The 13,437-nt window shown below is 40.5% G+C and overlaps 1 protein-coding gene across 4 annotated transcripts in view; it reads left to right on the forward strand.

Annotated features, from left to right (window-relative positions):
- Window positions 1–13,437, forward strand: part of DYM (dymeclin) — a 215,479-nt gene that overhangs the window by 66,519 nt on the left and 135,523 nt on the right. For all 4 annotated transcript variants that reach the window (XM_017819757.1, XM_017819758.1, XM_017819760.1 and 1 more), the window contains exons 9-10: window positions 9,604–9,786; window positions 13,249–13,427. In XM_017819757.1, the coding sequence (XP_017675246.1) occupies window positions 9,604–9,786; window positions 13,249–13,427 (362 nt within the window). The remainder of the gene's footprint in view (window positions 1–9,603; window positions 9,787–13,248; window positions 13,428–13,437) is intronic.

The raw sequence follows: 13,437 nt of genomic DNA on the forward strand, positions 1-13,437 counted from the left end.
TTCTCTGGGCAACCTGTGCCAGGGCCTCACCACCCTCACAGACAGCAATTCCTTACCAATATCCCATCTAGCCCTGCCCTCTGCCAGTGGGAAGCCGTTCCCCCTTATCCTGTCCCTCCATCTCTTGTCCCAGGTCCCTCTCCTGCTCTCCTGGAGCCCCTTTAGGCACTGGAAGGGGCTCTCAGGTCTCCCCAGAGCCTTGTTTTCTCCAGGCTGAACAGACTGAACACCCCCAGCTCTTCCAGCGTGGCTCTGCAAGAGACTTGAACTAAGTCTGGATTTGACCCCATGACTGGTGGCAAGAATGATCTCTGAAGTCCGCCAAGGGATGTATCTTCTCATGGAACTGGGATAAGCCTTGTCATGATATTTGCCATGGAAATTGAGCTGCATACATTTGACAAGTAAGGAAATAGAAGGGTGAAAATTATCTTGTGGTTTAGACAGTTGAGTTCAGAAAAACATTAGGTCTCCCTTGCCTCTTTGTGTTTTTATTATACTTTTCTTTTTTTAGGCTATTAGGCAGAATTCTTTAGAGGGAGACTTTCCCAGAAGCCACTTGCTCATGTTCTCATGCCTCAAGAAACAGGTTCATTTTGAATTGAGTGCCTGGCATCACAACAAGCCAACAGGAGCAGTGTGCTAAACTCACTAACTGATATAAAATGCTAACTGCTCTGGAAAAGTCATTTGTTGGATGCCTTGATCTGTCTAGCAACGTTACAGGTCACTTCAGTCAATGGGTGTCTGGATTTCTTCTTCCCCCTTCCCCTTCTGTGTGGGGATGAAGTTCTTCTGAGGGTCTTGCGTCAAAAGCATTAGTTAATATCAGTGCCCTGATTAACACTATTTAAAAATAATATTGCCAGGGCTTGATTTTTTTAAACATTTCCACGTTTGTTTCTGTCTCGCATTTTGTCCAATTGAGTGGACAAAAAAATGTTACTGAAAATCCCGGTATTGGTTGGATTATAAACGTTCACTGTGTTCCCTCCCATTCTGACCACAACAATAAAGTACAGGGATGGTGCCCTGGGCAAAAGCCAGAGGAGTCTTCTATTAAAGACAAAAATAAATAATAACTTAAAAAAACCAACAACAAAACCAAACAAAAAAACTCCTGAAAACTAACTGCTCCTCCCCAAAATCCTACCAAAACAACCCAAACCAAAAAAAAACCCAAAACCCCACCATCCAACAAGTCCCTTTTAATGTCTCGCTATGTGAACTTTCTGTTGTCATGAGGTTTGCTGTTCCAAGGCTGAAGGATGATTGAGTCAGACAGTTCCTCTAAAATTCAATCCAACACTGGGTGGATTTGCAGTTTTTCCCACATTTCTCATTCATTTTCCTCTCTCTCACCCTCTTCGAGCTTGCACTTAGTTTCCCAGGTTTCAAGTAGTCATAATACTGTGATATTGTGCTCTTGTATAATACCATAAAACCTGTATTTATTTTTTCTTGATATTGTGGTCACATTTGCTGCTTCAGTTGTACTGGAGAGTCTTCAAATGCGCAGCAGGAATTTCGTTCCATCTCAAAAATTTTATCATTTGTGTCCAAAGGAGTTGAAATAGGTGTTGCCAGCAACAGACCAGGACTGGAGCTAATAAAAATGTGAAGATTCTTGATTTAAGATGTTCCCTTCCTATAGTTCTTTTAATATATTTCTAGAAATGAATTAGTGGTTTATTAAAGTTATTTCCAGCCTTATTGAAGACTTGGTAGCCTTTTGATTCAGGAACGTGATGTGTAACTTGCTTTACTTAATTCTTCGACGTGTCTGGGTATGTCTGCTACTCATATTCCAATTACAGATACTAAAAATGTCGTCAGGGGTTTCCAGCTAACAAAGCTATTCCATGCTTCAGCATCTCTGTACAACTAAGAGAAGCAGACCCCATCTGCAAATGTTAAATTTATCATAGACTCATGGAATCATTAAGGTTGGAAAAGACCTCTAAGGTTGCTGATTCCAACCATAAATAATATATATAATTATATGCAGCATTATTTCAGTGAGTTTGCAGGTGTTGACTTTGCTTTTAAATGTTTCTGTACTTTTTCAGATGAAATACTTTCTTGGGGGTGTCTTTATACATTTCTGATAGAGCTGTGGTGTCAAAAGCTTTGATGGGTTTGCAAGTCTGCAACTGAGCTTCATGGTCGTGGGAGAAGGGGGTTGTCTCTTTATTTTGAAGTTCAAAACCAGAAGAAGAGTTATGGTGGAATAGATGGGGTTCCTGCCCCTGAGGAGAGTCTGTCACATTTTGTATGTTACAGTGAACATCTCCTGAAATCTAGAGATAAAAAATAATATGAAAATTTTAAAATGAAATAAACACTGTTTTTGCAGTGAAATGAGGAACATGCTTGTTTATTATAGTAAATCTACAAAGTTTAGTGTTTGTAATGCTTTTCAGTTCCATGACATTTGAAAGGTCGTGCAAAGTATTGGAGCTGCGATTAATCACAGGAAGCAAAATGGAAAAGACTTTCAAAGAAAGGAAAGAAAAATCTGTGTATGTAATTTGGCTGGGCAACAAAGGAGACCTGACTGTGCCTTTTATTTAAAGGCTGTAAACACTGAACTGGGGAAGAAATGTTTTATGGTATTTCGTAGAACCACTTACAGGAATAAGGAGATGAAGCTGAACAAAGTAATGCTTAGGCTGAATATTAGGAAAAAAATCTCAACACTGAGGTTTATTAGATTATGGAACACTCTTCCCAAAGGATGTGGTTCAAGCTCCATTACTAGTTCCTTAAAATTAGACTGGATAGAATAACAAACTGGAGGGAACACTGTTGCATGGGTAGGGGATGGACACAGTTACCTAATACATCTTTGCATTTCGCTTGCTTCCATGATTCATTTCCTGAAAAGCTGCTTCCAGAATGTGTTAATGACATCACGGCCCCGGCAGCCTCAGGCCCGTCGGAACTCCTCCAGCTTTGGAGGGCTTATGTGGAGATTTCCTGGGCTACCTTTTCCCCAGCGGCTCCTACATCCCGGCCATTCCCTGCGGCTTCCCTGTCCTGCTGCAGCATTGGGAACAATGCCTGGGGTGTGCTTTAAAAATGTGGATACACAGACATGAACTGGGCTGTTCTCAGTGACCAGGAGTGGAGCAGGCAGGGAATTGGTGTTGCAGAGCTTGGCTTCACAGAAATAACTACCTTCTGCTGTTCTTGGCAAGTGGGATGAAATACTGGTCGCCTTTACAATAGTGTTATTAAGTGTGAAAACCCTCAAACAATTAAGTCATACTCAGTCATATATTTCAATGAGCCAGTTGAAATATATGAAATACAGAACAGTCGTTCTGTCTCACTGATTTGACAAGAAGAAAGTAACTTGGTTTTTAAAACATTTGTTCTATACTTTTTTTTTTTTAACATTTAAAGAAGTAATCTAAAACATGCTCTTAATCTTTCTATAGCATTTCAGTCACTTTTCTGTAGTACTTAGGAACTAAATACTGAAAATAAAGTATTATAATAAAGCACCTGAAATAGAGGAAAGCACCTGAAATATAATGAAGCATGTGATATAAAGCCCATGGCAATCCACTGTGTAGATTGTCGAAATGTGTGACTTTGACCTCACACTAAGGACTAAGTGGTAGTTTGATAGGATTTTAAGCCTGGATATGCAGTTTACAAGTGATCACAAATTGATTCTGGTACTCATCATGTGCCTTTCCTGTACTCCAGAAAGGTAGAGTCAAGATGGACTGGTACATAGCTGTTGTGTCAAAATGCTTTTAAATTCAGTATCTCCCACGTGTGAAGTCTTGCTGCAGCCTGCTAATGACTTAGAGAGCAGCTAGCCTACCAGTATGTAAAATGTGAATTCGTTTTGCTAGACTGTGTGTCACCCAGAAACTATTCATTTATAGCTGTTTGTAAAACTTTTTTCCTTCTGTGTCTCAAACTTGCTTGGGTTAATTCTGTTACTCCAATGTCAGGCAGTGGAGAGCATGAAAAATACTGCTGAAAATTAAAAACTGTTACTTCTGTCATTTCTATTACTATGCCCAGGTATAATGCTGCAAAAATGTATAATTTATGAGATCTTTTGTCAGCTGAAAAAGTTACTGCAATTAAGGAGTAACTGCAAACAAAAAGTTACTGCAGTATTTAGGACAGCCATTTTTGTGCTTCTGAGTTTTGTAATTTCCCTACCTAAAATATTTATGCTCTGATCAGATGCCCTTTTTCAGTCAGCGGTCGTGGTTTTGTGTGTTTATGCTCCAGATGAGCTTAATCTTGCCTGAGGATGGAATATTTAACATGCAGGTTCATAAAACACAGAAAAATTATTCTGTATTTCCTATACTTCAGCTTTGCTCATTTCTTGCTGTAATGAATCTTCCCAAACCTGCAGTGGGACTTTCCTAAAATGAACGTAGCTGCTGTTTTTGTAGTCTTTTAGGCAAGTATACCCAGTATTCCTCACAGTCTGCAGTTTTAAGTTGCCTAACTAAAGATCTGAGACGTTGAGGATGTGCTCATGGAGTGTAAAATGCCTTTGATACAACAGCTGCCTCACTGATCCCTGTTCATCATTCCGTGGACCACTTTTTCCTCTCCCATTCATTATCACATAATATCCCCGTGGCAACTTGAGAAATTGCTTACATGGAAAAGTAACCGTAGGAAAGTATTTATGTATTTTTAGCTTTCTTCTAACACAATGTAGCAGCTGGAAACGAGGACAAGAGCCAGCACAACGTGATCTGCCAGCTCTCCACGGGCCACCAGAAAGTGTTCACCAGACCACAGTGTGAGAACCATTGAATTGACTTAAGAAATGTGACACACATAATAAGCATTAAGTAAAAAAAAACAACCCCTCAAGTTCCCAAAGCTGCTGCTTGAATGTAATAAGAATTAAATAGTAATTGTAATGTTTTTTAATAATACGTTATTCACTGGTTTTAGTGGAGGAAGTACAGGATGGTATCAATTAGATGCAATGAAAATCACTTTTGCTTTAGTTCATCATCTGTATTTACTGATGCCTTAGATTTTATTGCAGCACTGGACAATCTTTTGGATGCTGAAAGTTTCAGAAATAGGAAATCAGAGTGTGGAGCTAGGACTTGATTTGGACAGATTGCTAAACATAAGTTAGAACTGATTCAGTTTTTTTTCTTCGTGGTTGAGTTTTCTTTCTGGTGTTTGGCAGTTTTTTTACCAACTTCTATAGCCTCATCTGTTTGTGTTCTTTCCATTTTTGCAACAGGGGAGCAGGATTGTTGTTTTGGAAATGTTAAAATGACAGGGAGAGATCAAGATGAAGATCTCTTTTGAAGATATTCATGTCTACTAAAACTCTTGTTTCATCCTTTTCAGTCTTGAAAGCAGCCTGAGGCTGCACCTCAACCTGGTGCCCTCTGAAAAATAATTTCAAAAGCAATAAAACTCATTGGGAAAATGCTGATGTATGAGGGGACTCGGGCTGTGAGATGAGAGAAGAGGTAATGATCTGCTTTGTTACCAAGCTCCACTGAGGAGAGGCATGAGCATACTCAAAAAGGCTTTGCCCGTATGAATTGAAATTTAATGCCTGTATTTAAACTTAATGAAGAATAGGCTGTTCAAAGGAAAGCTTGAAGTTCAGTTATTACTGTGATTGCATTTTGCAGCTGCTATTAGATTTTAAAAAAAATTTAAATCTTCATTTCGTAGAAAGATGCTTGGAAGTAAGTAACACCAATTTCCTCAGCGTTGGTTTAATGCTCTGTCCAGGGGGAAAGCTCAGAGAATTTGTCATCCAAGCCCTTATACTGAAGACTGGAAGGTAAATAACACATTTTGTGGAAGGATTGCAAGTAGTTCAATAACTACCCCAAGAGAGCTCACAAATCAATTATACCTCACAGTCAGTTGATATACTGATTTAAAATAATGGTAGACACTGCTAGAAGTTGTTGAATATAAACTGCAATGCTTTATATGGGTATAATGAGTTTTTAAAGTACCCTCTGCATTCCTACCTGTCTGTTGGTTTTAAAATGTATTCAGAATCAAACTCTTTAAAATTCTGCTTAGTCACATGAAACTATAAATAAGTGGGTTTAAACTTTTCTTCAAGGAGGTACAAACATGAACCTTATTTGTATCTTGTTGTGTAACAGAGACCAGGCATTGGGCTGAGATTTCTGCAGAATTGTGTTTGTGTTAAATAACAGTCAGGTGAAAGAAAGTTCTATTTTGATGGATGTGTCATAACTTCATTTTGCCATTAAGCGTTGTTTCACAGACTGTCAAACTACATTAAAGTCCTGGGTTTGTTTTCATGGCTGTGAACTGTGTTTCCAGCCATCTTACAGAAGGCCTCAGGTTCTCTGTTGCAAAAAAACATACCTTGCTCTTAAGACCTGCATTTCTTGCTCTGCCTTACATTGTTTGAGTGGGGAAAAAAATCTGTGATGGGTACTTTGGTGGAAGAGAAGGACAAAAATATATCTATAATTTAGTTTTAAAGGTGAAAGCAGTCAGTACCCGTATCAAAGTATCCGGGTATTTGACAGAAATAGTTGGCAGGATTTTATATTTCTCAAATTGACAAACATTCTAGCAATGTGGTTCCATGTGGAACCGACTCAAGAAATAAAGTTATATTAGAGAATTCCAGAGTGGTTCAGGCTGGAAGGGACCACAGTGGGTCATCTGGTCCCACCTCCCTGCTCCAGCAGGGTTGTCCCAGAGCACGTGGCACAGAATTGTATCCAGATGGTTCTGGAATATCCCCAGAGAGGAAGACTCTTCTGTATATTCTGTTATTACTATTATTATTGCTATTATTATCATCACCATCATCATCATCATCATTTTCCCATCCTTTTCTGTCCTAGTGAACAGAAAAACTCTCAGCCCATGAGTTTTCCAGTTCTTTTTTTCCAGTTCTCTCCTCCATCCCACCAGGGAGGAGCGAATGATTGGCTGTGTAGTGTTAAACCACAACAACATTGAAGAGGCTGTTTTAGGGTTATGGATTATTAACTTCATCAGGCTTATAATTAGGACCAGAAAGGTAGTATTTGGTAATGTAGAGGCTTTTCAAGAGTTTATAAATCTTCAGAAGCACTTTGGCTCACAATGCTATTTCAGGTAATCTACTCCTCCCTCCGTTTCACAGTTCAGTGGTTTAGTTTTGAGAACCCTATCCTGTCTTGGCCGCCTCCCAGAGATCTAGAAAGCTGTAAGAAAACTTTGTGAATTTGCATTTCCCTTGAGAATATGGAAAAATGACAAGAGAATAGGAGTAAATTAAATTTAAAGTGAAAATTCAACGTGAAAGAAATCCAAGCTCTGTATGTTGAAGTGTATGTTGATGTCTAGGCCAAATTTCTCTTCGTGCTTGTACTGGTGCCAGGCAACACTAGTACTGTTACAGCCACCTATGGCTATCCTGTGGGCTTATATAGGAATTTTCATAGAATCATGGAATCCCAGAATGGTTTGGGTTGGAAGGGACCTCAAAGCTCATCTCATTCCACCTCCCTGCCATGGGCAGGGACACATTCCACTAGATCAGGTTGCTCCAAGCCTCGTCCAACCTGGCCTTCATCCCTTTTAAATATAGCATTTTCTTCCTTTTATTCTGTGAGGTTTTTTTGGTGTTGTGTTTTTTTGGCGTTTTCTTGTTTGGTTTGGTTTTTATTTTTTTTTTGTTTGGGTTTTTTTTTTTTGGTTGGTTTTTGTTGTTGTTGTTTGTTGTTTTTTGTTGTTGTTGTTTTGTTTTTGTTTCTGTGATGTTCTGAAGAAGCAGAATCTGAAATATGAGTTACTTGGTTCATATATTAATGTGCAGATTTCTCTCGCACATGATGACCTCGTTCTCCCTGGTGGAAGATTCAGATTAATCGACAGTATTTTGGCCACGTCCCTCCTTTCCTGACTGTTGAGAAAGGTGTAGCAGTGGCAGATGCCAGCCACAGAAGGGTGGGGTGGTGGAAAACAAAACATGAGAACTAAGCTGAAGTTTAAGAAAGACAATGTGCCAAATTTGAATTTACTTAACCTATGATAAATGTATGGTTGTTTCGGTTTTCTTACAGTACTTTCTCTGCACGTTACCCCTCTGGATAACTCATGAGAGTTCAAAAACTAACTTCATGGTCAGCATCATTCATTCCGATTTAAAGGACAGTGGATCGAAACCATGGTGATAAAGGGTTATTAATGGAACATTAAATTTTTGCTAAGAAGGCTGTAATTACAGTGCTTTTTATTATAAGAACTCCCTCAAGCTGCTTAACACTGAGTGGCATTAGTTCCCTTGCCCTTGACATGGCAGTAATTGCCCTGCAGTTGTGCTGATGAGGGAGCACTGGTGTATTACATAATCTGACTGTATAATTACATTTGAAGAAAAATGCTCTTTGGAATGGTTTGAAATTTTGTAGGGCTAAGAGTACTTGAAATTCTATTTAATTGGTTACACTACACTTAATGCTTTGCGTTCACATGGCTTACAGGATTTTGTCATTTGCTCCTTGAATCTCTCAGACTAGAAGATTGAAAATGAAACTTTCTTAATTTTTTCTGTCTTCTTTAAGAAGTGGGGAAAATTGTAATTAATTTTCAGTTTAGGCATTGATTAAAAGAGGAAATAAGAATTTTCTGGTTTTTTTTTAGTTGAGCTTTTTTTTTTCTGTATAATTCAGGACTTTGACCTATTAAATGAATAATTTGATGAAATGCTCAGTCTGTGCCATAAAATTTGAAGATACACTCAGAAAAATGAAGTGCTGGGCAGGCATTTGGGGAGGAATGCAATACACTGTGATTGAGAGAGGCTGCTTCTTATTCCCCTGGGAATGTATCAGGGGCTCAGATGTGATAAACATAGAGGGTTTGTCCTTCTTCTTGACTTTGTCCCCCAGTAATGCTGAGTTTGCACCACCTCTCTTTCAGTTTTGCTGCTTTTCTTATTTTTTTTTCAGTGGTGTAAGAGAGTGCCATGAGCAGTGGTAGGGAAATAAGGACTAATGGACTTTCTGGAGAAGGATAAAGAGAGTCCTCTGATGTTCCTTCTCCTCTGGTTGGTACTTAGGCACGTCGCTGGTCAGCTTGGTTCGCCAACACTGCTGTAATTGGGAACAGGAATTTCAAATGCAGTTAGTGTTGGAGTTTATTTTTTGTTTTTTAGTGCTGTAAGTATGAAAATGACTCTGTGTTTCAGGCTCAAACGTCAAACTTTAAGCTGTGTGATAATGAGTTTTGACGAGCAGCATTTGGGGACATTGCTTTGACTTTGTACATTATGCCTTTAATACTGGACTGGTACGTGCACCATATAGAATCACACAATGGTTTGGGTTGCAAGGGACCTTAAAGCTCACTTCATTCCACCTCCTGCCATAGGCAGGGACACCTTCCACTGTCCCAGGTTGCTCCAAGCCCCCTCCAACCTGGCCTTGGACACTCCCAGGGAAGGGGCAGCCACAGCTTCTCTGGGTAACTTGTGCCAGGACCTCACCACCCTCACAGGGAAGAATTTCTCCCTCATAACTAATCTAACCCTGGCCTCTAGAGGAGTTTTGTTTGTTGAAACATTAACATGCTGTTTTGTGCTTTGCTCTGCAGCTGGCCTGTGGACAGTGTTCACACTCGGCGGGGTGGGCAGCAAAGCGTCGCCGCAGCTGGAGCAGTGCTCCCCGCTCGCCAGCCAGAGCCTGCTGCTGCTGCTGGTCTTGGCCAACCTGACCGATGCCCCAGACATGCCCAACCCCTACAGGCAAGCTATTATGTCCTTCAAGAACACACAAGGTTCGTATCTGTTCTTATCTGTAAGCACGAGCTGTTGAAAGTGAATTTTAAGTTGCTGTGATTTCTTAGAGGTTCTCTTTCCAAAAATTGTTGTTCTTCCAGCAAGCCCATGGAAGAGCAGTAATTGTGCCTTTTCTTCTGGGAGTTTTGAGGTGATGTTCCTCAGCTGCTGGAATTTAATGGTAGGGACAGAGGGAGGATACTTTGTCCTTCAGACTTGAGAAAGATTAGAAAACTTTGTGATTCTAGTCCTGTTTATGGTTGGACAAAGATGATCTTGAAGGGTTCTTCCAACCTTGATGGTTCTGTGACTCCATAATTTCATAAAGTATAAATAAAACTGACTTATAAGTAGGTAGGCTATCCAAGAGTCTGCTGGAGTCACCTAAAACTTTACAGAGGAATCCTGTTTAGCAGGAGTCATGTTCCTTAGAGTGAAGATAAGCAATTGAATTACTACCTAGATGGATTTGCTGACTATATTCTTCTGTTGCAAGTGTGAGGTAAAATATAATTTTAATAAGATTAATTTTAATAATTTTAATAAGGTTAGTATAAGCACTTTCATGAGTTTTGCGTGTGTGGAAGGCTTCAGAGTATTTTCAGTGCTTGTCTTGTTTTTGAGAAGGCTGGTTCCAGTCTCTGTATCAGGTAACTGCAGGTGCTGTGCTGACCCTCTGACTGACAGAGGGTCTTGTTTGGGACACAGTGGTTCCTTGACACAGCCTGGACTGTCTGGGCAGCTCAGTGAGCAGCTGTGGTGCTTTTCATAGAATCACAGCATGGTTTAGGTTGGAAAAGCCCTCTAAGATCATTGAGTCCAACAGTTCGCCCACACTGCCAGGGCCACCACCAACCCATGTGCCACATCCACATGGCTTTTAAATCCCTGCAGGGATGGGGACTACCAACACTTCCCATATATGTTTTATGGACTTAAATCTCTGAGTTTGAGCCATGGGGTTTTACCTTTCATTGGCTTTGTGCAGGTTGACAGCATGCACAGAGTTCGGGAGGAATGTGACAACCTGTGAAGCCACAATAATCCCTCTGAGTTACTCACTTTCAGACAGTTTTTGTCTTCCTTTAACCATTAAGTATTTAGCAGGTTGAGCTCTAAATCATTTACCTTTACCTAGGAAATTTTGTTAGATCATGAGGATGGAGGTTTGTTCTCATTAGAAGAATTCTGAATCCTAACATGCTCCTTGGATTTATTGTATGCCATTTACAGGTGGTTGAGATCAAATTGTTGATAAAGTTTTTGTTTTGCTCTATTTTTTAAACTGCAAACTTCCATTTATGTTTTATTTTGGTTGACTTTGATTAAATTCACTAGTAGCCAGTAAATTTTGTTGAGAAGTGTTATAGGCTTATCATTATAAAATTTTAAAAGAACTTCTTCTGTGTCAAAAGTAGCATAAAAAGCTGTATTTTCTCTAGATGTGCATGGTTATAGAACGACTTACGATTTCCCAGAAACTTGTTTCCACTTGTGATACTCAAAATTGAGCTTAAATTTGATTCTTGTAAACATTCTGAGGGCTTAGTATGAGGAAAGTGAGATGAAAAAAGAAAGCTGGTTGCTGTCACAATGATCTATAGCATGTGACTAAAAAAGAAAAGTGGTGTGGGTTTTTTTTTAAGTAATTTATATAATTTAATTGTGACAACACTAGTAGAATTCAGGGTAGTTTTCTTTATTCTACATGGTCTGGAATAGTTTAGTTTTTCTGTTGATCAGCCTAATGTTCTATAGAATAATACAGGATTGTGCTGCTGTTGCTGGTAAGTTTCTTTAATACTATTTAGATTTTTATTACTGATAGTGAAAGGCTATAAATCCAAGTGGCACAGTTTAAGCATCCACCGAGGTGAAGCTGGAAAGTCAATGGACACTTCTCAGCTAATGAACTGTGGCACATCAAGGATGGAATTGTTCTGATTTTGCTGTCTACGTCCAAACCTCCCATTGTGGAGAGGAATTTTCACCCAAAGCAGGAGGTTTTACACCAGTTGGTCCACAAGTGTGGTCAGTAGTTCAGAAAGGGCAGGTTTGGGTCTCTGTGGGTACGTTGGTTTGGGACAGGCAGCGGGGCTGTGTCTCGCCTCCGTGTGCGCGGCAGCGCTTCCCGGCTCCCGCAGCAGGAGGAGGGTTTGCTCCAGGGCTCCTGCTGACTCCATCTGAATGGCTGGAGCTGCCACCCCTCCACCGGGCCCTCAGAAAACTGAGGGGAGCCAGGGCTCCTGGGGGGCTCCCACAGGGCCTCCAAGCACTTTCTCCTTCCAAAGCGGGTGGAAGCGTTGTTCGAAATAAGTGACGACTATTGCATTCTTCTGTGCTGAAAGCTGTTTAGGAACTTTGCCAAGAATACGGGCTACAAATCAGAGAACCACAGTGTAGTTTGGGTTGGAAGGGACCCTCTAGATCGCCCAGTTCCATCCACCCCCTGCCATGGGCAGGGACACCTTCCACTAGCCCAGGTTGCTCCAAGCCACGTCCAGCCTGGCCTTGGACACTCCCAGGGATGGGGCAGCCACAGCTTCTCTGGGCAACCTGTGCCAGGGCCTCACCACCTTCAGTGTAAAGAATTTCTTCCTAATCTATTATCTAAATGTCTCCTCTTTCGGTTTAAAACCACTCCCCCTTGTCCTGTCACTATTTGCCCATGTAAAAAGTCACTCTCCATCTTTTTTAAAAGCCCCCTTTGAGTTCTAGCCTTTTCTGTTTCCACTGGGAATTTCTAGACCACGGAGATCTGTGCAGATGTTTACCAGTTTTTATTGAAACTGGTAAAGGTTCTGTGAACAGAAATCTGTTCTATTTTCACTTCCAGCTCTGGCACAGAGTGTATTGTGAATATCAACAAACTGCCGTTACTTTGAGGGATGTCAGACGATGTGATGTCGTGTTTTACACCACTTAACCCATGAAATTCCCCACCACACACATCTAAGGTCCTGATAAAATCTGTGTTTCACTGAGATACCACAATAGTCTTGACCTATGCAAATATCCCCATCATGCCAAGATACTCCATATTGATGCCAGGGAACTAAACCTGGAAGTGTGGGGTGCAGGGTTTGGAAACACATGAATTGTCAGCATATTCGTTCCTGAGAAGATATTGTAGCTGTTCTACTTGCAGCAGCTCCTGGGACCACATTCCTTCTTAGCAGGGAAAGCCATTTGGACAAAAAGAATAGCTTTACGAAAAAAGAAGAGTGTTTTGTGCAGGTAGAGGGGTCTAACGTGCTCACGTGGGAGGACAACCTCAGCCTTTTTGGCACAGCTGAATCTTCATGAGACCCTATTAGGGTTTATGACCATTGGTGATAGGAGTTATGGATGATTTTTATTTCCTCCTCACTGTGGTGTCTGTATAAAATATTTCACCAAGGGATTTTTATCTGAATGATAAGTGTATTTGTTCAAGATTTGCTCTTATTTCTTTATTTCAGATAACACTGCTTTTTCATCGTCAAATCCCCACGCTTTCCAGATTAACTTTAACAGCTTATACACAGCTTTGTGTGAGCAGCAGAAGTCTGATCAGGCCACTCTCCTTTTGTACATGCTTCTGCACCAGAACAGCAACGTGCGGACGTACGTGTTGGCACGGACAGACATAGAAAATCTGGTAAGTCTTT

Source organism: Lepidothrix coronata, unplaced genomic scaffold (assembly GCF_001604755.1).
Source record: "Lepidothrix coronata isolate B3197 unplaced genomic scaffold, Lepidothrix_coronata-1.0 Scaffold77, whole genome shotgun sequence".
NCBI lineage: Eukaryota > Metazoa > Chordata > Aves > Passeriformes > Pipridae > Lepidothrix > Lepidothrix coronata.